The sequence below is a fragment of the Argopecten irradians genome, chromosome 10 (assembly GCF_041381155.1).
Source record: "Argopecten irradians isolate NY chromosome 10, Ai_NY, whole genome shotgun sequence".
Lineage (NCBI taxonomy): Eukaryota > Metazoa > Mollusca > Bivalvia > Pectinida > Pectinidae > Argopecten > Argopecten irradians.
This window is the reverse complement of record NC_091143.1, coordinates 17,817,556-17,839,993: the sequence shown is the minus strand read 5'-3', so window position 1 is coordinate 17,839,993 and position 22,438 is coordinate 17,817,556. Positions and strand designations below refer to the sequence as shown.

The window sequence follows — 22,438 nt, the reverse complement described above, 5'->3', positions numbered from 1 at the left end:
TGTCGAAATGAATTAAGGCAACACATTGTGTGATTTTGTTTAATATATATATGCGACCATGGTCTGTACATGTATAATTATCACATTCATTTGAGAATTTTAGATCAGTTGATGCCTTTGCTAATAAATCGTGTTCTATGTAAATATAAATACCATTAATAATACAACTGACAATACAATAACAATACAATATAAATCCTCTCAATAGTAACCAGACTTCAATTATACATAGTTCAGTTTCGTTAATTATTCGTCTTGTTTCGCATATTTTGCGTCCTGCATCTTTTCAAATGCTTTCTGGTGTATATATATGATGACTTGCCTCTAATGTCAGTGTCCTCTAGAAGTCTCACTTCAGAAACAGAATCATATTTACACATTACGCAATGTTCCACCGCTAACTACACGTGCAGTTAGACTAATCAGTAATATGTATAGTTAGTTTCCGGTAGGGCGGTCCTAATGCTGCTATACCTAGTTGGAATAGTACCAGTTCTAGATTTGTCCTCGTAAATCTCTGACCTATCGTAGCTGGACATGCCTCCCTTGTTGGAGTTTATACAGAGTACACAGCCGAATATCCCCAGGACCAGTAGGGTCAGTAGAACGAGCCATACTATAAAACCAATGATGGTATTGCCACTGACCAGTCCAGAGCTGTATTCACATTTAGACTTTTCGTTTTGTGCTGCAGCTGCAAAACAAAAGGTCATGTAGGTAAAGGAAATCAATCTACATACTTAAAACACACATATTATTCTGCATTTGCATATTTCAGAGTTATCTGCCCGTTTGGGTAGGCGTTGATTGTCATGTCATGTATTTTATGGGTATCATCATTTTTGTTCAGAGAAAACGACGTAATTTGTGCTCAGAATGTAATGACGTTATAATCGATACTTATCCGCAAGGGAGATAACTCTGTATTATACAAAAATAGAACACTGGTACTCTTTACTAAATTAATCCAAATGCTTATCTAATATATATTGTTATGTTTTTGTTTTTTAGTTTAGATTTAACTTTTGTGTAGTGTTTTGTTTACATGAGTTTTTGTGTGGAGTATGTGTGTCTTTGTGTTCGTGTGTTTATTCTTTTCTGTTTGTATGTAGAAGTATGATTGATGTAATATTGTGTATTTAAGCATTGAATTAACTATTTTTTATTTCAACGTGGTATGAAAGAAATATTGCAAACTGTGTGAATCCGCGTACGCGTAGCGGATTCTCACAAAAGTTTTCTAACAAAATTTATTTCATACCCCGATGAAATTAAAAAATAGTGACTTCAATGTTTATAATTAATTTTCCAGGCTAATTTATAAAATGAAATACGTTTACACGTACGAGTCCATTGATTTTTCCAAGGGATTATTATTGCCAAATCAATACGCAACGTAAATGTTTCTATTGTGACGTGACGACAAAATCGGAATTCCGCGCCATTCCCGGATTTTTTTATCGTGGAATGCCAATTAGATAGCCAGAAACGAAATAAAATTAATTATTTTATGATAAATTGGAAAAATAAAAGAAATATATTTAAAAAAAAAAGATTTGCAAAACATCGATTTTTTTTCTTCGTCCACAAAGACATCAGTGGATGTTTGATAACCTTGAGCTTTTCTACCTGATGTAAATGAGTTGACTTGCATCAACAATGAAAACCTATTTATAATCCTTCAAGTGTAATCTTACCATTGGTACAGGCTAGAAGGGCGGCGTTATCCACTGTTGACGGCACACAGATACTAGCCCCGGGGGTATTGATACACACCTCGTTCGAGGCACATCCTCCCTGTGTCGAGTTAGAACACTCATTCTGATCTACACACCAAAAAATAATAATCATGATCTAATTGTGACAAGTGCGGTCACATAAAGTTCCCCCAATCTCCACAGAGCCTAATTTGACAAGAGTGACCTCCCCTGAATGGTGACGTGACATTGTTTTTAAATACCGGTAAATAAACTTTATTTCGCAGAAGAAAAATGGTTTTTGAAATGTCATATAAAAGTTAATATATTAGGCACAGCAATAATGTCTTTAATTGTGTTATATTTGTGTTCTTAACAATGTTCCTTTTCGTTCAATTTTGATCAATTGCATGCCGTGGCAGCCATCGTAACTCCTGGTCTGCAAAGGTTGCCCCAAAAAATAACCTCAAACTTGTTTTATGTCACTAGTAACATTATGATCTACAACTTAGCAAATACAACAAAAATGAAATGGACCTAAAAATGATCCCTACTGACCAGTGAATAAAGGGAGATAACTCTTACTTTTTTTTTAAAAAAGAAAATTTGAAACAGTCACAAAATTTGCTTTTTTACTCATAATTTTGGTATTTTTTACTTTAAAAATTTAGATTTGATTTTAACTACATATTGAAACTGATTCCAGACAAATCGGACCAGTAGTTAAACACATATAAGCAGTTCAATTTTGAACAATGAAAGGCTGTGGCTGCCATCTTGGATGCTGGTCGGAAAAAATGAAACCGGTCGACAGATCTGTAGGTCACTAGAAATGACCGCACACAATTTCATGGCGATTCGACTTATAGTTTTCGAGAAAATAGTCGGGCAAAGTCGTGGCGGAAAAAGAAGACTAGAAGAAGAAGAAGAAGAAGAAACGGAGCAAACTAGTTAGGGGAACTAATTAATTAACAAGATATCCAAGAGGGATCTTGGCGCCCACCAAAGAATTATCTATGTCTGACATTTGAAAGAGATAATTCCTCTGCTTTTTAAACTTTGACTATCAAAATCCAAGGTGGTAGCTTGTCGGCCATATTGTTGCATGATCAGTCCCAAAATGCATTAAGCAAATCTAGGGCCGATGTGGAGTTTATACATGTTAAATTTGAGAATGAGCCCTTCATACTTTCTCAGAAATAGCGGTTACAACATTCAACTATCAAAATCCAAGATGGCAGCCTTTTGGCAAAGTTGACAGGTCGGTCCTGAAAATGCAATATGCACAAAAATGGCGTTAGGGACATCTAGATATGAAATATGAGACAAACCCATAGTTATGATTTTTTTCACTCTTCATCATTTTAGACATTTTTACGAAATCATTATGATGTTCAAGGATGAAATTTGTTGAGAAAGGAAATAATTGACATATTTACGAAAACTCTGTTGAACTAGATATTGTGTCATCATCAAACGCACTAGTGCCTAAACGCTGTCTTCTTCTATATTCATAGATTTAAGTCACCAATTTACTTCAGCAAATTGAAATTCAAATTGAAATTCGTTCTTAGAATTTTCCGTCACAAGTCTGTTAAATAGACATATATAAACAGAAATCTTACCTATACATGAATGTCTGTCGGGTCCCAGGTCGTACCCACTGTTACAGCTACACACGTACCCTCCTGTCCTCTCACCACACGTGTGCTGACACCCTCCATTTTGTACACGACACTCCAGAGACTCTGAACAAAAACAACAGATTAACTACACCACACATGGAGCAGAGCTTACAGGCTGGGGACGGGGAAAACAAACTACAACACCTACAATATTTTTTCCCAAATAATTTTGGGACAAGCCGCGTGATTTTATATACTTTCGTGTCTGCGTTTTTGTATCTGGTTTTGTAACAACTCGGGATTTTTTATCCCTTAAAATGATTTTGAGAAGGCTGAGATCCATTTTGTTTCAACCCTGGGAGATGAGCGATAAACTTTCATTACTAATTCCTTCCCTTACCAACTTAAGGATTAGAGAAAAAGACGTCGTATAATTTCTCTGCAATAATCCTCTGTCCTCTTATGCCTAGTTCGAATATTTTGCCGTTCTATCGTAATTTTATTACTTTATGGCTTCCTGTGAAATATGAAACCTCTACAACTTTACAAAGTATTACAATTATTTACCGACACACGTGGAGTTGTCATTTATTAGGTTGTAGCCTGCATTGCACGTACAATAGTAACTGCCAACCGTGTTCACACAATTATGGGCACAGATGCTGGCATTCCTGCATTCATCGTCGTCTGCAAAACAAATATAGTTTCAGCATTGATTAATTTGTTAAGAAATTCTCATTCGGTAAAGAGATTCTCACTCGGTAAAGAATTTCTCATTCGGTAAAGAGATTCTCATTCTCGAAAACCATTTGTTTCAATTCCAACTTTGTAAGATTGGTGTATTCCATCTCTCAATGTTATTCTAATTACCAATTTGGTAAAAAAGTGAAATTATAAGTGACAATATAAAACAAGAGGCCCATGGGCCTTAACGGTCACATCATACTTGATACAAATTAGTTATGTAATTTATAAGCCAGCAGATGTTTTTTGTTCACGAATTAGGAACATGGATCTAATATGTCTACATACAAAGTTTCATTAGCTCGGTTTATATTTACTCAAGTTATCGTGATTACAAGGTCCAATAACGATTATGCAAAGGGCAATAACTCCGTAAATTACTGTATAAAGCTAATTTTCGAACTCGTCTTGAGATATTTCCAATGTTAGTCTACATACAAAATTTCATTAATCTCGATTTATATTTACTCAAGTTATCGTGTTGACAAGGTCCAATAATAATTATTAGTGCAAAGGGCAATAACTCCGTAAATTACTGTAGTATCAAGCTAATCTTCGAACAAATCCGAGATGTTTCCAATGTTAGTCTACATATAAAGTGTTATTAAGCTAGGTTTATTTTTAGCTCAAGTTATCGCGTTCACAAGGAAATGTTAACGCACGACGACGGAAAAAGACTATCGCAATAGGTCACTATGACTTATGGTCAGATGACCTAAAAATCCAAAAACAATAGAATCTTCTACTTGTATATTTTAAAGACAACTCATTAACCTTTACACTTTGGTGTACTTATGCTGCCTGGTCATTTGTTTGTTTAAAGTGACAGGTTACACATCTGACTAGTCATCAAAGCGTCACTCTGGTTATGTAACGATATCACTACATAAACCCATACCTTCCAACATGAAGAAAATGGTTTAATGGTTTAAAATATTGAAACATTTACCTTGAAATGCTGGGCCCTGAAGTCCTGTGTCCCCTTCGGGGCCAGTATCGCCCACGGCACCCTTTATTCCCGTGGCTCCCTCGGGGCCCTCACTTCCCTTTGCCCCAACCGGCCCCGCTTGACCGGCAACACCCTGAATTCCCGGAATTCCATTAGTACCGGATGGACCCGTTTCACCTAAGAACACCGAATGTAAATTCAATTACAGCATTTTGACAGGACGATGTGTATCTAACTGTGGAAATAAATATGAATGCTTATCTTGTTGTTCTCAATATTATAACTGGAAAGCTAAGAAAATATACTTGCAATATTCAAATAAAAGTCAATCGAGCTCCACTTCAAATGTTTGAAGTGACTAGAAATGATACAAAGAATGAATTTAAAAGAAAAAAAACACATTTGAAATTTTGAACGCAAAAATGAATTCCGACTGTTCCATATATCGTCCTTTAGTGGTTCGTCAGTATACTTAAGACCCCAACTACAATTGATGATTATAGAAACGAAGCCATAGAACGCCCACACCTGTATCTCCCTTTCTCTTTATGATTATAGAAACGAAGCCATAGAACGCCCACACCTGTATCTCCCTTTCTCTTTAATGATTATAGAAACGAAGTCATAGAGCGCCCATACCTGTATCTCCCTTCTCTCCCTTTGGACCTGTAGTGCCATTTAGTCCGTTTAGTCCCTGTGGTCCTGTAGCTCCAGTTACCCCTATCGCTCCTACCGCTCCCATGGGTCCTGCAGGTCCGACGGATCCACCCACTCCCTTAGGACCTTGTGCTCCGGTAATTCCCTGTATTCCAGTGGCCCCTTCCGGTCCCGTTAAACCAACAAGGCCTGTCGCTCCAACTGCACCCTTGATACCTTGTGAACCAGTTGCACCCTTGATAGTTGTAGAAGAATACATGTTTTTGTTTTTGGTATTGGTGTTTAAATTTTATATAATCCTTTATAACATTTCTCTTTTAATTAAAATCTTTAGGAGCATGAAAAGCACATTCCGGAGCAAAACATAGGAGGCCAATTCTATTTATCATGGCAGAACATTTAGCACTACAGTTAAGTTCTTTTATAAATAAACGTACTTGTATATGATTTAACACCGAATACAATAGACAAGTCCACGCATTTATAGTTGGATATGGTATGAGATTCCATTCAATCTATCAACCTTACCATGGTCATCAGACTCATCACCTGGAAAGCAAACTAGAACACAATCATATCAGAATTACAAGAGCGCGATTCACTTGGTATTTACCCATATTGATAAATATTTACAATCGCCACTGTTTCTGTATCGGTAAATCATGTTTGGGCAGATCTGGTTATTTCCCAATAACATGAGTGCAGAACGTGACCCGATTCGGTGCGTATGAATACCTGAAAACATTGGCGAGCTTCCTTTGACAATCCTCAAAATCACATGCCACTCTTTACAATTAACACATGTACGAGACAATGGGAGACATACAATAAAACACCTTTTCAATGTATTATTGCTATTTGCCATCAATAAAATAACTGAAATATGAAAACTATTTTTGTGACGTCATGAAAAAAGGCGGGATTAAGCGATTAGTCAACGACGCGCTTTTTTGAATTTCGTTGTTTAAAGAAAATATTGTAAATATAAGGATTAACCTCTTACTTTGCTTAGTTTACGAGATGATAAACCCAATTTACCTCGTGCTCCATTGGGTTTATTATCTCATAAACTAAGCAAAGTAAGAGGTTAATTCTTAAATAAATTATAGTAATACCATAGTGGTATAAATAACCTTTGATATGTGGGAACCGACATGTCGACTGATAAACAGACATCGGATTCATCGACAGACTCTCCAGAACAGCAGCAAGGAAGTCTGGGTAAAATCCAAAGACATGGTTTATTATCATCGCGTTGGTAGTTTTATTTTGGCGCTTCATAGCTCTGGTTTTGAAGCACGTATACATGTACGGCGTTAACTTATTTAAAAAGGTACTGAAACACTAAATTGATCATAATTTACATTTTTCACATTTGCGCTCAAATTGACTACGCTAATATAAGTAATCAGAGTGGTGCGTAAGCTTGTTCTATAGTCGTTAAGTAAACGCAAACGTGGATTTGATAGGATCAGAAAAGTGAGATTTATGCATAGCTCGACAGGATTATACACATGCTGATTACACATGCTTAGCTTTTGAACCACAAGAATATGATGGATATGGACATTTTTTGGATATTGTGAACGTACATATATTTTTACTGTATTCGGCACTGACAGGTTGCGGGTAGTTGTCTTTTCTCTGCCTGTTCATCGTCACGGGCAGCGGTGTCTGTCCTTCTGCCTTTCGTCACCTTGTGGCTAGCACTGTTGCTGGTGACCAATCCACTTCTTCCCCTCTTCCTCCAGATCCAACTGGAAGCAACTTCTGTCTGCCTGCTAACTGCTGCTATCGGGTTCCTCCGGTCTGCTCCGGTTACCCCTAATAGGCGTAGGGCTCTCCATTATGATTTGCCGGGGAAACCCCTGCATCCTATCTCTATCGGTAAGCACCATGTCTTCCATCCTCGACGTTGGCTTTCTTCCACCAGCTGCTGGTATTTCTTTTGCTTCCGTTCATTGGCCTCCTCCATCATGTCTTCCCATGGTACTGTTAGTTCCACCAAGACTACTTGCTGCAAGACCATAACACAACATCGTGGCAGGAGTGGTGTTGAAGCCATCTCTGCTGGGAAAACCATCCTCTGCTGGATGTCTGCCCTCATTTCCCAGTCTCTTGCTGTTGTGAGTTTCCCACCAGCCTCTACGCTTCCTGTAGCCCGGGTTCCAGACTTCACAAATGTGATAAACTTTGGCCCTTTCGATATCGTCCGCTTTTTTCCTCCTTGCACGGTCTAGACTTGCTGCTACCTCCTTGAGGGCCTGGTCGTGGCGCCATGTGTATCTTCCATCTGAAAGTGCCACCTGGCATGATGTGAGGACATGTGCCAGGTTATGTGGATTTTGCAAAGTACACACTCAGTGTTGTCCTTGATTCCCCAGGTGAATAGGTTCACCTGCCTAGCCTCCTCATCCATCGATCTTATCTCTGCCTGGGCCATGTCCCTACGTGTCCGTTGGTTTGCACTTCCCCACTTTGGCCTTGTGATGGTCCCCAGGCCAAGACGCCCTGATGCCATGGACCCTACGATATCACACTGCGTAAGTCTTGCCTCTGCTTCCTTCAAAGCCTGTTTAGCGTCCCACTTTCTTCCTGTTCGTGTAACGACCCTCGCTTCTCTGACCTTGTCATCCGCACTGTCCCTCAACATGATGACCTGACGTACTTTGGTAACCTTGAACTCCTCCGTTAACAATTTGAGCGGGAGTTGGAGTTTGGTCCCTGAGCTGTACAAGCCTACACTGCTGAAGCTGCGTGGAATGTTCAGCCATCTTCGAAGGTGTCCACTGATCATCCTCTCCATTGCCTCTACAGAAGTAAGTGGTACTTCGTAGACAAGCAATGGCCACAAGAGTCCGAGTAGTACGCCATGCTGAAATGTCCAGGATTTGAATTTCCCTGGGAGTCCACTCTTCTCAACTGCCTTCATCCATTCTTCTGCATGCTTCCTCATCTCCACTACACTGTTCCTGTCGTTGAGTGAACCATCCAACCACATGCCAAGGCTCTTCACTGGCTTCTCTGTAACAGTTGGTGTGTCCACTATTCCGATCTGAAACCTTTCATCCTTCACCTTGCCTGCCTTAAGAACGAGACTCCGGGACTTGGCTGGTTTGAACCTCATGCGGGCCCAAGTGATCTGCTCTTCTAGATCCCTCAGGGTCCACCTTCGTCGTCACCGTCATATCTTCCATAAACGCTCTAGTTGGCGGTTGCCTGCTAACCTACTTCCGAGGCGAAACAGTATTTAAAAGACGGACAAATTGACAACAATGTTGGCATCTTTCACCTTAAATGTGTTTGATTGAATGTTGCAGGATAAAAGTATGGATAGTCATGCTTCATTTGTGCCATGGTATTCCCGCATTGTATCCATTTCTGAGCATATCAGGGGTTGCAATCACACTGAGAGGAATTAAAGTGAGATTGGCCATTTGTATATATAGATATTCTAAGGAAACAGATATTGTTTGAAGCACAGTTAAAGAATATTCATAAAAATGTGACCATTGATTTATTCTTACTTTTAACATTTTCAACTTTACTGACCATAAGGAATGAGTATGACCACCCAAAAGTAGCAGAGGCGGCTTAACTACTTCTAAACCATGAACTTTGTGGATATAAAGGACCGCATCCAGTTCATAGCAAGGAGCTTATGGCCCTAAACATTCCAAATGATCAGGTCACAAGGCTACTAGGTTGCAGCATCCGCACATGTTTATAACCTCCTTCAACACGTACAGTCGGGTAATGCTACCATCAGGAGACAACCTAGCGAAGTAGCATAATAAATCTCTAAATCGTATGACGAACGGTCTCATTTAACAAGTATTCCTCACGAAGCGTGACACTGGCTTACGGCTAAAGACATGGCGAAACCACAATGTGCTTAGGCAACTTACAGATACATTGCAGAGGGACAGGAAGAAGGCGAAGCAGGGGTTGGAGGGGCAGAAAATGCCAACATTAATGCAGTTTCGAAAGAAATGGTAGCATCAGTGCAAACGGCAAAAAACACCAATCTAGGAAGTGCGGGAGACTAGGAGATGCAAGTGAACAAGAAAGGGAAGAAGTCAGCCTTCCTAGAGGTAATAGAGACAGCATTCCGACCAGACATAGTACTGTTATCTAGTATTAAATGGTTGAACTAACTAACCCTGTGCTGCGAGACAAGATGTGAATCTACCTATGAGAAGGGAAAGACAACGTATACGGAGCTTACGGACAAATGCGGAAAGAATTACTAGCAGGCATGTAACATCTCTGTGGATGTGGGTTGTCGAGGAATCACCAATCAGTTATGTTGGGTGATGTTTGGGGCCCTACACATCACGGTGACATGTAGAATACTGTCGCTGTATACTAGACTAGTGAGTGTTGTTGAAAGAAGCAGAGAGGATTGAGGTTCACAGAGGCTAGAGTAGCTGGCTGGATGGAAAACAGCCGTCGATGAAGATGGACTTATCACTCTTACTGACCCACAATTCGGAAAGAGTTCCAGGATTAGGGTTTAAACCCTTGGATGGACCTGACTGACGACGACGGTTAAGCAGCACCACCAACAGCTGTATTCAGGTACTTATTAATAAGTACTAATCAGAGCCAATGAGAAAAAAGTCACAAAGAAATGCCAATAAATGTACATATAACACGACGCCAACGGAATCAATTGCTAATATCGTCATTTTTAGCTTTTATTGTTGCCAAAACTGAAAAAGATCTCGAGACTCAGAGATAATTGCGTAAATAATGAAAGATATCAAATTAGTTTGGTGAATGTAACACAATCTAAAATATTCATTGCCACCGATATACTTTTAGCGACAACGATACAGTGGCCTCCTTCGGCGTGGTAAATTAAAGTACACGGAAATAAATGCGCGATAGATTTTTGTTCTTTCTGTAGTACTGGAAATATCAGCATTGAAGTTGTAAGTAAATCTGAGCGTAGATTTTATATACCTTTGAAGTGAAGATTGATATAATATCTTTGTTAAAAATACATGTCATCATGTAGAAGTGTGAACAAACCCAATCCTATTGTCTTCGCAAAAACCTCAACCTCAGTATATCAGAAACGATGACGGTACCGACAGATTCAATATCCACATCATCTTTATTGATACCTATACTACTAGTAACTACTAAAATTATTTTAATTAACGTACGACTGTCATAAATGATGTCCAATGACGGAATTTTGAACATTTTTCTATGTCGCCAGACATTCATTCATCATGGTATGTTTATTGTTGATTAAATGATGCCTCTCCCAAGGGCGCCACGTTTACATGTATATGTCGCTGTTAGAAAGGCACCGAGTAAGTGAAGTCTCTCATAGTTTAATTGAGAATTTTGAATAACGTTTAAGTATTTTTAGCATTTAATGTTTATTTTCATCTCGTACGAACTGTCGATCGTTGCGCTTCTCAGCCGAGGGAGTATTGCAGGTTATATATAATAACAGAGTAGGGCGAATTGATGAAGTAAAATCGAACACCAACAGATTTAATAACTGTCTGTTAACCAATTTTACCTTTTACAAAGTGGTTATCAGTAAATTCTATCGCTGTAGTTTCAAATGTCCCATTAATAAGTAGTCTTGACATTTGATCACCCTTTTCTGCTTCTGATGATTTCAGTTTACCTGCTGACCTATCGGCCCCGTTGCCCCAACAACGCCTTTTTGACCCTTTGAACCCTGAAGTCCTCTTTCACCTTTCACTCCCGTCATCCCCTGCTCCCCAATAAAAGCGTTCAGGTCATTGTCTGCGAGAAATATCATCATGTCTTAATATACACAAACATTGAATAAATATTTGTGAATAATTAAATCTAACAACATCATATGTTTTATTTTGACCACAAAAATATTCATTTTTAACAAGATGAACGACAACTATGTTACAGAATGCATAAATGTACATCAACAGAAACTCATTTATAAAATTATTGATTACATTGTAGAGAAATGTCTTTTTTCATTATTATTCCAAATAATAAAGGCTTACCAAGATTCGTGAAATACTATTTCTGGTATAAAAACATACTAACCGACACATGAATATCCGTTACTCTGAAGTGTGAACCCTGGTAGGCAGGAGCATTCATACCCTGTGATGGTATCTGAACAGTTATGGCTACAATGACTGTCTCCAAAATTGGCACATGTACGCTGAACTGGCACTGAAATCGTAACAGATAGCCAAATGTGACATTTCGTGTTAAGTGTTAAGTTTCCTTAAGTGAATAACGGGACATTTAGCATTTAACAGTTTTTTAGAGTGTGGCGCCGCTTACAATTGTATAATTGCAGTCAAAGAGAGGCGCATTACAAACAGAAGTAATTGTACTTTTAAAGGAACATGCCTTGGGATGAAACGTTTTAGGAAGTTGAAATGAAACTTGATGGGAATTGTGATTCATGGATATGGATATATAAGTGCATAGCCATAGGTCAATAGATAACGGAATCGGTGTGTATCGTAGCTATAATCAACGTTGGTGGAGGCCTGCTCTTAGATCATGAGTGACCACTTTAATACGTTAAACTGGTGAAAGGTACAGTGAAAAGTATACTGTTTACCTGCTTAATACACTGATTTATTCATGTTAACAATCTATAGCGGTGTGTAACACTCTGAAATCAGGAGACTGGACAGAAGTGTTACTAGTTACCTCGAAAAATGTTTGTTTACGCTACATTAATTCCTTGTATTATTCGACCACTGATTATATCACCGATAGCCATTGCAACATGTGTTGATATATCAACTTTAAATCAAGCATGCATTCATGTGTTTGATTTCAACACTTTCCTAATGTCAAATTACAAACTTTAATGTCCGTTTAAAGTTTCTTTACCACTGACAAAATTGGAAAACTGTCTGTTGTTTCTTTTTCAACAAAACAATACGGAGTAATATATAGACTTACCACATGTGCATTATTAGAATATACGAATATACGTACCTGGCCTACTGTCTTTCTAAAGGCGGCGTCATTATCTGTCTTAAAGTCTTTTGAGCTACAATATTGCAGCTAGTGCAGTAAATTGTCCGTTGTTTCTTTTTCCACAAAACGGAGTAATGTCTAGACTTACCACAAGTCGCATTATGTATTGTCTATACTGTTGAAAAATTAGAAAATTGTCTGTTGTTTCTTTATCTACATTACGGAGTAATATCTGGGCTTACCACATGTCGCATTGTCTGCTGGATTCAACTCGTAAAAGGCAGCACAACTACAGTAGTAACCATTGACGTCATCAGTACATAGCTGATCGCACACACTGTTACCTCCTCCCTGGCACGTGGTCACTGTCCTGGTGGCTGTGATAAACAACCAAAGTTTAACATTAAATATATCAATGACAGATTCTTCAATCAGAAGGGAGATCCACCTGGGCTTTGAATACAAATGGGAGCTTCACTGATGAAATGTTTCTAGAACCTGATGTAACTGACCGATAGCCAGGTAATCCGCTAATCATGCCTATATGCATTTTATAATTTCTATATGTATTCGGCAATAAAAACCTATTACATAGGCAGGTTAAGCGGGCTAATTGCCAGGCAGTATGTATCCACACCTCGTGCTCGTACACAAACGTGTTTCCATTGAATATCTGACCATACCACTTTCTTCGGTAACAATATCAATTACAGTCTTAATAGCCACCTCTGTTTAAGACCATCTGGTTATTAAGATCACTTTTCTTGGGTCCGAAATGACCAATTTCAACAATTCAGTCTGTGTATAATGCCTATCTGATTATAAAGACCATTTTCCTCTGTGTCTGTGCACACTACAATCACATCATCTCATCATTTACCACGAAACTTCGTCCACAGACGTTGGTGATGTGTTCCGGTTATGGATACGTGGTATACATGTATGACTCGGCCTTTCGGTAAACTATACAGTGTCAAAGTGATTATCGGTAAATTTTATCAAGGTAAAAATCGATTGTCGAAGTGATTATCGGTAAATTCTATCGTAATAGAGCCTTGCAGATAGGGCGTTAGAATTGTACCTGCTGCCCCTATTGCATGATCGTAAAAGGCAACTAAATTTAGGATCTTATCTTTTCTTCCTAACTGACTTTATCTTTCCTAATGCTTTCCTTGGCACCGCCTCACTTTTGGCCTTGCGTTGAGCGTTCGCCCCTGTGAGGAAGGCTCTGGGTTCTTTCCCCTGGCCGAGACACACCAGAGTCTATAAAAGTGGTAGTTTCTGCTCCTGCTTAGCGCTCAGCAAACGGGGAGTGAGACGACTGGTTCGCCCGTTGTCAGTATAATGTGACCGGGTGGGGCGTGTTGCTTGGTGTCTTCGGCGGCATGTTTCAGTGATATAGCACTATAAAAAGGGCAATAGTTCCACTATACAAGAAGACATAACATGAATTTACCGCAGTCTCCCAAAACACGCACCTCGCACAACATACACGCAACACACCGCATACATGGGAGGCCGTCCTTACAAGACCATAGCTGTTAATAGGACGTTAATCAATCAAACAAAAGTCAAAGTAATTATCGATCAATTCTATCGCGGTAAAAATCGATTGTCGAAGAGATTATCGGTAAATTCTATCGCGGAAAAAATCAATTGTCAAAGTAATTATCGATAAATTCTATCGCGGTAAAAATCGATTGTCGAAGAGATTGTCGGTAAATTCTATCGCGGAAAAAATCAATTGTCAAAGTAATTATCGATAAATTCTATCGCGGTAAAAATTGATTGTCAAAGTGATTATCGGTAAATTCTATCGCGGAAAAAATCAATTGTCAAAGTAATTATCGATCAATTCTTTCGCGGTAAAAATTGATTGTCAAATGATTATCGGTAAAAATTGATTGTCAAATGATTATCGGTAAATTTTATCGCGGTAAAAATCGATTGTCAAAGTGATTATCGGTAAATTCTATCGCGGTAAATATCAATTGTCAAAGTGATTATCGATAAATTCTATCGCGGTATTAAATTGATTGTCAAAGTGATTATCGGTAAAATCTATCGCGGTAGAAATTTATTGTCAAAGTGGTTATCAGTAAATTCTATCGCTGTAAAATTCGATTGTCAAAGTGATTATCAGTAAATTCTATCGTGGTAAAATTATTGTCAGAATGATTATCAAAACAAAGAACTTACATTCGTCCACTAATACCCTCAACGAGAGATACTGTGGTCCAAGGCCCACCCTGTCGAAGGTTTCGATGTTCCCCATAGTTGGAGGTGGGTTCAACAGGACAGAGAAGCGAGTGTTTAAGATGAAGTTGTTATCAAACTGGCTGGTAACGGGTATTTCCAGGAAGTCGCTGTATACACATATGTGGTCTCCGGCAACTACATTTATATAGTCAGCACTAGTGAAGTTTTCCTGCAAAGAAATAACTTGCATAATTTCCAAGCTTTTGGTATCGTTTTCTCGTCTCATTAAAACGACATACAAAATTGGATGTTTTTTAAAACGAATCATTATTTTTGAGGTTGAGGAAATTTGCGAAAAAGTGCTACGGGCAAAATATATTTATTTGCCTCATCACTGAGCTGCGAACTGTTTATCTTGATATGTTGATATCAGACTGAGCATTTGAGTATTTGCCCCAAATCGAATTGCGATTCTAGGAAGTTATACTGAATAGATTTTCATGACAATAAATTCTTTCAAAACACAGTAATACCATTTTCATATTAGATTTAAAATGTAACATCTTCACCTTAAATCGAGAAACATATTTTAATCATCTGTACATATATGAATTTTGGTGATAATCATCCATAAGGAAATGAAGTCGTGAGAGCGCTGACAGACGGCCGGAAGCTGAGAGATTAAAACTATAACTATATCCAGTTTTACCGACAGTTTTACCGGATTTATTGTAACCATGGCAACACGATACTTACCCCTGTTATACCAGTAACCACCGAAGGTTGTGCCGTAACTGAGTAAATTCCAACAATTTCGTACTGGGTCGTAGTAGCAGGAACCCCGACAGGACGAAATATGATGAGGTCGAATTGGTTCCATCCCGCCGTACGGTCAACATAGTAATCTAGGCCTTTAACAGTACCGGTCGGTAACGTTATACCGTCTAGGAGATAATAGCCACTCCCGCCAGGCAGGACACCAAGTCCGGCGTCAAGGTTAGGACCCACGTATGTCAACTGACCACTCACAATTACTATAAAGGAAATTCAATACTTCTGTGAACTCATCCAGGACTATTTATGACACAAAACTAAGTATATTGAAAAGGAGGAAAGCATAAAGTAGTAACGGACACTTTCTGGTGAATGAAATTCTATGTTTTAGGAGTCATAACTGCAATAAACATCGCTCTACCGACACTGATGACGGCCATCTCGGAACATGCTAAAACGACAAGACGCCAACACGTCAAGCGATAAGATGCCAATGTGCAACACGTCAAAGCTATAAGACGCCAATGTTTAACACGTCAAAGCGATAAGACGCCAACTTCAACACGTCAAAGCTATAAGACGCCAATGTTTAACACGTCAAAGCGATAAGACACCAATGTTTAACACGCCAAAGCGATAAGACGCCAATGTTTAACACGTCAAAGTGATAAGACGCCAATTGTAACACGTCAAAACTATAAGACGCCAATGTGCAACACGTCAAAGCGATAAGACGCCAATAGCAACACGTCAAAGCTATAAGACGCTAATGTGCAACACGTCAAAGCGATAAGACGCCAATGTTTAACACGCCAAAGCGATAAGACGCCAATGTTTAACACGTCAAAGCGATAAGACGCCAATGTTCAACACGCCAAAGCGATAAGACGCAAATTGCAACACGTCAAAGCGATAAGACGCCAATTGTAACACGTCAAAACTATAAGACGCCAATGTGCAACACGTCAAAGCGATAAGACGCCAATAGCAACACGCCAAAGCGATAAGACGTCAATTGCAACACTCTAAAGTAACAATTACCGTGCTGATAATGTAACCTGGAAATGGTAAAGATGTCAGAGTGAAATTTAGCGCTAGATGCGCGAATATTCTGTACTTTTCTTATCAAATATGCTTAGACTAAATAAAATTAACCATATATAATGGGAGAGGTGAGTGGTGAGGTGTTGGGGTAGACCAAATGGAATGAGGGGTCATTGAGCGCAAGACCGGCGTCGTGACACATGCTCAACTTACAATGAAATTCGAACCAGACAAGCTGAAATTAAAGCAGTTCGCCTGTGATTTTTACATACTTTACATGTTGTCTTTCAGAACAAATATATATGTCCGTACATTTATGAAACATTTCTATTGATCAATATTCCAGGTCTTATAACTTCGTTTAAATTCGTATGATAGAACTCTAAGTACCGAGTACAAAGTTTGGTGTGGTCCACTTTGTCAACAAGCCAAAAAATTATAATGTTTTCATGTATTTATTGTTAATATCTGATGTTATGCATTGTATCTACAAATGAAAAAGAAATACTTCTGAACATAGAAAACATTATTTTATAATAAAATTTTTTTATTTGTTTTCAAATTAAGTCCTACTTTCTATTGGCGGATACATTTTCTTCAGTCGACGTTATCATGACATTACAATTCCGTCTTTGCATATTACAGAGTTAGCTCCCTTGCGGGTAGGTATCGATTGTTATGTCATTATTTGGTGAGCGCAATTCACGTCGTTTTCTCCGAAATGTATGACGTTACGCTCTCTAACACATGACGTCACAATCAATACCTACCCGCAAGTGCAGATAACTCTGTAATATGCAAATTAGGAATAGAGACGTCGACGTTGTGTATTGATTCAGAAATAATAATCCATTGGAAAATCAATGGAATCTAACGTTAAAACGTATGTTATGTTATCAAGTATAGTCTGAAAACATAATTATAAGCATTAATTTCACTATTTGTTATGAAACTAAATTTTGGTGTAAAATTAAATTTCTTTCATACCCCGATAAAGTTTAAAAAAAATAGTGGCATCAATAATTAAATGAACTTACCAACAAACCGGAGAAGACACAGTATAATCAACAGAACCTTCGCCATCTGTGTAGAAAGAACCCATGTAACTTTACTCAAAACAAGCTAAATTATATATACAAGAAAAAAAAACACGGAAAATTAAAAGTCAATGTTCCATCTAAAATGTGTTTCATACATTGAATGAATTATTGTCCTCATTTATTTTTTATTCTGCCTAACATTATTCACGTAATAAGCAGTTTTAAGTCCGGTTAGAAAGATCGCCGACGAAATATTATTATGCGTTGAACACTTTATGTACCGAACTTGAATATTTTTGTTCACCAATATGGATCCGTACTTTTTGGAATAATCTGCAGAATAATGAAGTCTGTATAAATTGTTATTTTTTCTTTGTCTAGAACAGAATTAATCAAATTAGAGAGGGCTCGCGATTTCATTGCAAAATCTATTTAGTGTCTGAAAGAACTAGAACTGATATGACCAACTGTCTCGCTTACTTGGTTGGGCATCCATAGAAGGATAACATTGATTTTGAAGAAGCGATTATTTCTTGCTAATCTGTATAGAATGAATAGTTAGTATATAGATCTACACTGTATTCCTCAAACGGTTATTAAAGTACCTTTAGAATAATTCCTGTCAGCATGGCTTCATATCTGATATTGTAATAATACTTCGTAAATATGATTGGTTCAATTATCTATTTCATTTTATTTTTAATACTGTTTTCCCAAATCGTATAACTTAGAAGAAATGTCAATGTTCAACATAACGCAAAACGATACAGATTTTACAAGCTTTGTGCTCTTTCATTATATAATTACTCCATATTTGAGGTCATTTGCTCTGAAATTTCCTGAATATCTCAGAATGATAAACAAAACATTTTGGTTATGTTAAGAAAAACAGATATTTATGAGTTGTGACATTTTTGTAGTACTTTTTTTATAATGATTAATGACCATATAATTTATACTGGGTAGTCCATTACAATGAAGTCTTACTAGAGGTGATTTAAAGTGCATTATTTGTATGGATTTCGATCCAGAACTAAGTATTTTTCTCCACTCTTCATCAGATTGCTAACGTATTCTGTACTTCTCGGGGGAATTCTATGATTTCAGTTAAATTCTATTGATCGAATGAAATCCATCCTGTGTTCCTTACACGAATGTATTGCATAAATATAATAGTATTATCTTACAAATGATGATAAATGTACATTACATGCATCAGTTAATTTTTTACCTTTTATTATCAGAAAAAATGTACATTTCTTTGATTTTATTATTGTGTTGGTGTACAGACCTCTTTATACAGTATCAGATCAAGCCTATGCCCTCAGGCAACTCACGCTACTTATTTTTTTCTATTATTTGCACTATTTTTTCCTAGTTTATCAAATATTAATTAATATTATTATCATTATATAATGTCTAATGAACTGATGATAAATACACTTTATCCTCAGGTAATGTTTTACAATATATATGTACATGTATTTTGTTTCGTTAATGTAGTTTATTATCATGTACTTTGGAGGTTAACACAGTAATATTACATCACAGTGATATGTATAGCCTGTCTATGATTTCATTTCAACATATTTTATTAATAACAAATATTGAAGGGATCAGACAACAGGCAAGCCTATATAAGTCTTCTCCTGTCCCGGAGGTTACATTGAATACATATTTACATACATAGATGGACAATATTATAGGATTATTGTAAGTGAATATATACATGTAAACAACCCCCATACATACCCCTCTCTCACACACACACTTACACACATAGTGTAGCTTTACTCAGATTCATGGATTAATGATATAAGATTAAAATTACATCAAGAAGATTAGCATACGATATTCATAAATAAGTACATTTATTGTAAGTGTATTACTAAATAACAAGATTAGCATACGATATTCATAAATAAGTACATTTATTGTAAGTGTATTACTAAATAACAAATTTAACAGGATAGCTAGGATTAATTGAATCTGTTAGTGGCAGAGATATAATTATTCACATTAGAAAGGATGAATTGATTCTCTTCAATAGATAATTGGATATCACCAGATGTTAATAGTTTAGAAGAGATATGATTGAAATAATTAGCAATGTCAGCAATAAAGTGTCTGGAGTTAGTAAAAAGAGGACAGAAGAAAAAATAGTGATCAGCATTTTCACAAGCAGCACCACAGGAACAAGCAGGGTCATCAATAAGGTGGTCTTTATATTTGTCAAAGTTTAGATTGCTCGCATTATTACGTAATTGACATAGAATTATATTAAGTTTTCTTGGATTACAGGAGGTGAAGTTAACAGCATTACTATTAGAGTGAGTTTGAGTTTTATTTAAATTCTTTTTAAAAGTACTAAGAGTAGGGGATGAGGTAATAGAATGGTCAAGATTATTCCATAGGCGCATTGTATCGGTAAAGAAACTACGGTCGTAGGTGCAGGTTCTGGATAGAGGAATATTAAAGAATCTATTAGTGCAAGGTCGGTGATTAACATTAATATTAATGTAGGGTTCAATAGTGTGATATAGATAGTCAGCTGTTAGGTGATTTATTATTTTGTACATTAAAATGAGTTTATGTCTGTTACGTCTATCTTTTAATTTTTCAAACCCAGATTCATAATATAATATTTGATGAGACGTTCCACTTCTGAGGCCAGTAATAATTTTTATTGCATCAATTTGGACAGATTCAAGAAGTTTTTCGTCTCCAATATTACAGTTATCCCACACAGAAGAGGCATATTCTAAGATGGGGCGGATGAAAGAGAGATATAAAGATTCCAACGATTTCCTGTCAATTTTGTTGTTTAAGCATGCGCAGGATATTTAGTCTTTTACAAGAAGTACCATATATATATTTAATGTGATCACCCAAGCTTCCATTTGAATTAAAAATAACACCAAGATGTTTGTGGAAAACATGTTCATTAATTATTTGGTAATTAAAAATATGTGGTAGATGGTATCTCTTTTTCTTGAAACAGATAAAGCAACAGTTTTTTGTGGATTGAAATGAATTTTCCAGAGTTTTGCCCAATTACAAATGGATTTTAAGTCATCGTTGAGATCATTAGCTGGGATAATGACATCTTCATCAACTATAACATAAAGTGATGTATCATCAGCAAAAAGTTTTACATTAGTATTAATTTCATGAGTGATGTCATTAATAAAAAGAAGAAAAAGGACCAAGAACAGAGCCTTGGGGAACACCGGCAGAAATACCATATTTTTTAAGTTTATAAAGTCCTTTGTGCCATACCCTATTAAAAGCCTTACTAATATCTCAAAAGACTAATCTAATATCTTTACCATTATCTAAGTTTTTGGAAACTTTACATCATAATGTCTATGATCTTGATGTAATGGACAATACTTGACATATTATCGTATTCTGGACACTATGTCCACAAGTTGTGCACTCCGTGTCTACCTCATCCTCGATACTCCAGGGTTCCGATCACTTACAAATCTACACCCCTAGAGTTATCCTCAATACTCCAGGGGTTCCGATCATTTACGATCTCTACCCTCCTGGACTATCTCACAGTAAAACTGAAGGCAACAGAACAGAACAGAACAGAACAGAACAGAAAATATTCATCTAAAGAGCCGTATAACGGTACACTGTGGTTGATTGTGCGGCTTTGAAGTCGGGCGTCGCTCTCTATGTAGTCTTCAAAGAATTTTTTGCAGGCCTGTGATTGGTTCAGATTCCCCCCTGAGCTGCCTTCAATTTTACTATGAGATAGTCCAGGGGTGTAGAGATCGTATGTGATTACACCTTGAGTATCGAGGATTTGTCTACCAGTAGTTCACACACATCAACAGCTAGGATGATGTAAAAGCTATACAGTATATACCCTATCCATAAGCGTTAGATTTTCATGATTCTATTATTCGTATTTGCTTATCATCATCATGACCACAGGGATTTGAACACGACGCCACAAACGAATGGGGTGTGTGGGTAGGGGATAACTCTCGGATTTGTCTATGTGATACGAAACACAGGGACTTGGTGCGAATCTTACCATACATGTATACCATTCGAATTTGTTGAAATTCGTACCAAGTCCCTGTGATGGGGAACATATTTATGTAAATGTTGATAAAACCATGTAATTGAAAAGTATAGTATATCTTATAGAAAAATTAATTTAAGCCACAAGCCCTAATCAAACATCTGTATATTACTCATAGACACTATATAACTCTCATAGACACTATATAACTGATCGAAATGCATTAGGTCCCGGTGGCTTATAATACAGGTGATCATACATGTACATAGCTCTCACAAATAAAGATATGTCTTACCTGTCTCACTAAATAAGAGAAATAAAGACGGTATGGTCTGGTATATATCTCCTATCCTCGGTAAATTTGTATCTCCGCTGGTCTGCCTGTGGTCAGACGTCCATTTTATGACACGAGACTTCAGCGTGAGTACAGGTTCGCGCCAAACCTTGTCAAGAGCACGTGCAGTGTCATCAATATGGGACATTTAAATGTCAGTGTTCCCATATACTAGTCTACATTTGATCACGGGTATTTGCAGACTAAAAACAATTTGAACGCATATCTTGTATAAGAGAAAACATATATTATAGTATCTTTATCAAAAACAAAAAGCGTGCGCATGTGCATTTGATAACTAATAATTACAAAAAGTCAGTATAATATTGTGCAATATATCAAAAGGATCTGACAAGAACATTGTTGTTGTATA

The 22,438-nt window shown here is 37.3% G+C and overlaps 1 protein-coding gene across 1 annotated transcript; it reads right to left on the bottom strand.

Annotated features, from left to right (window-relative positions):
• Positions 1–25: 25 nt before the first annotated feature.
• LOC138333297 (uncharacterized) lies at positions 26–22,179 on the bottom strand. Its single transcript, XM_069281585.1, has 13 exons — positions 22,027–22,179; positions 17,687–17,732; positions 15,588–15,865; positions 14,832–15,060; positions 12,875–13,009; positions 11,733–11,864; positions 11,326–11,447; positions 5,655–5,907; positions 5,016–5,192; positions 3,890–4,009; positions 3,323–3,445; positions 1,698–1,826; positions 26–694 (listed from the first exon to the last, which is right to left on the bottom strand). The coding sequence occupies exons 2-13, from the start codon at positions 17,730–17,732 to the stop codon at positions 423–425; spliced, it is 2,016 nt and encodes a 671-aa protein (XP_069137686.1). The 5' UTR covers positions 22,027–22,179; the 3' UTR covers positions 26–422.
• Between the last annotated feature and the right edge of the window lie 259 nt (positions 22,180–22,438).

Bases quoted from the DNA above. Each gene is read 5' to 3' on its own strand.
- LOC138333297 (XM_069281585.1), bottom strand. From the start codon at position 17,732: ATGGCGAAGGTTCTGTTGATTATACTGTGTCTTCTCCGGTTTGTTG. The intron at 5,908-11,325 runs GTAAACTGAAAT...ACAACTATCAAG, and splicing joins CGGGGCCGATAGGTCAGCAG to GGTGCAACTGGTTCACAAGG. The intron at 1,827-3,322 runs GTAAGATTTCTG...TTTGGTGTGTAG, and splicing joins CGACAGACATTCATGTATAG to ATCAGAATGAGTGTTCTAAC.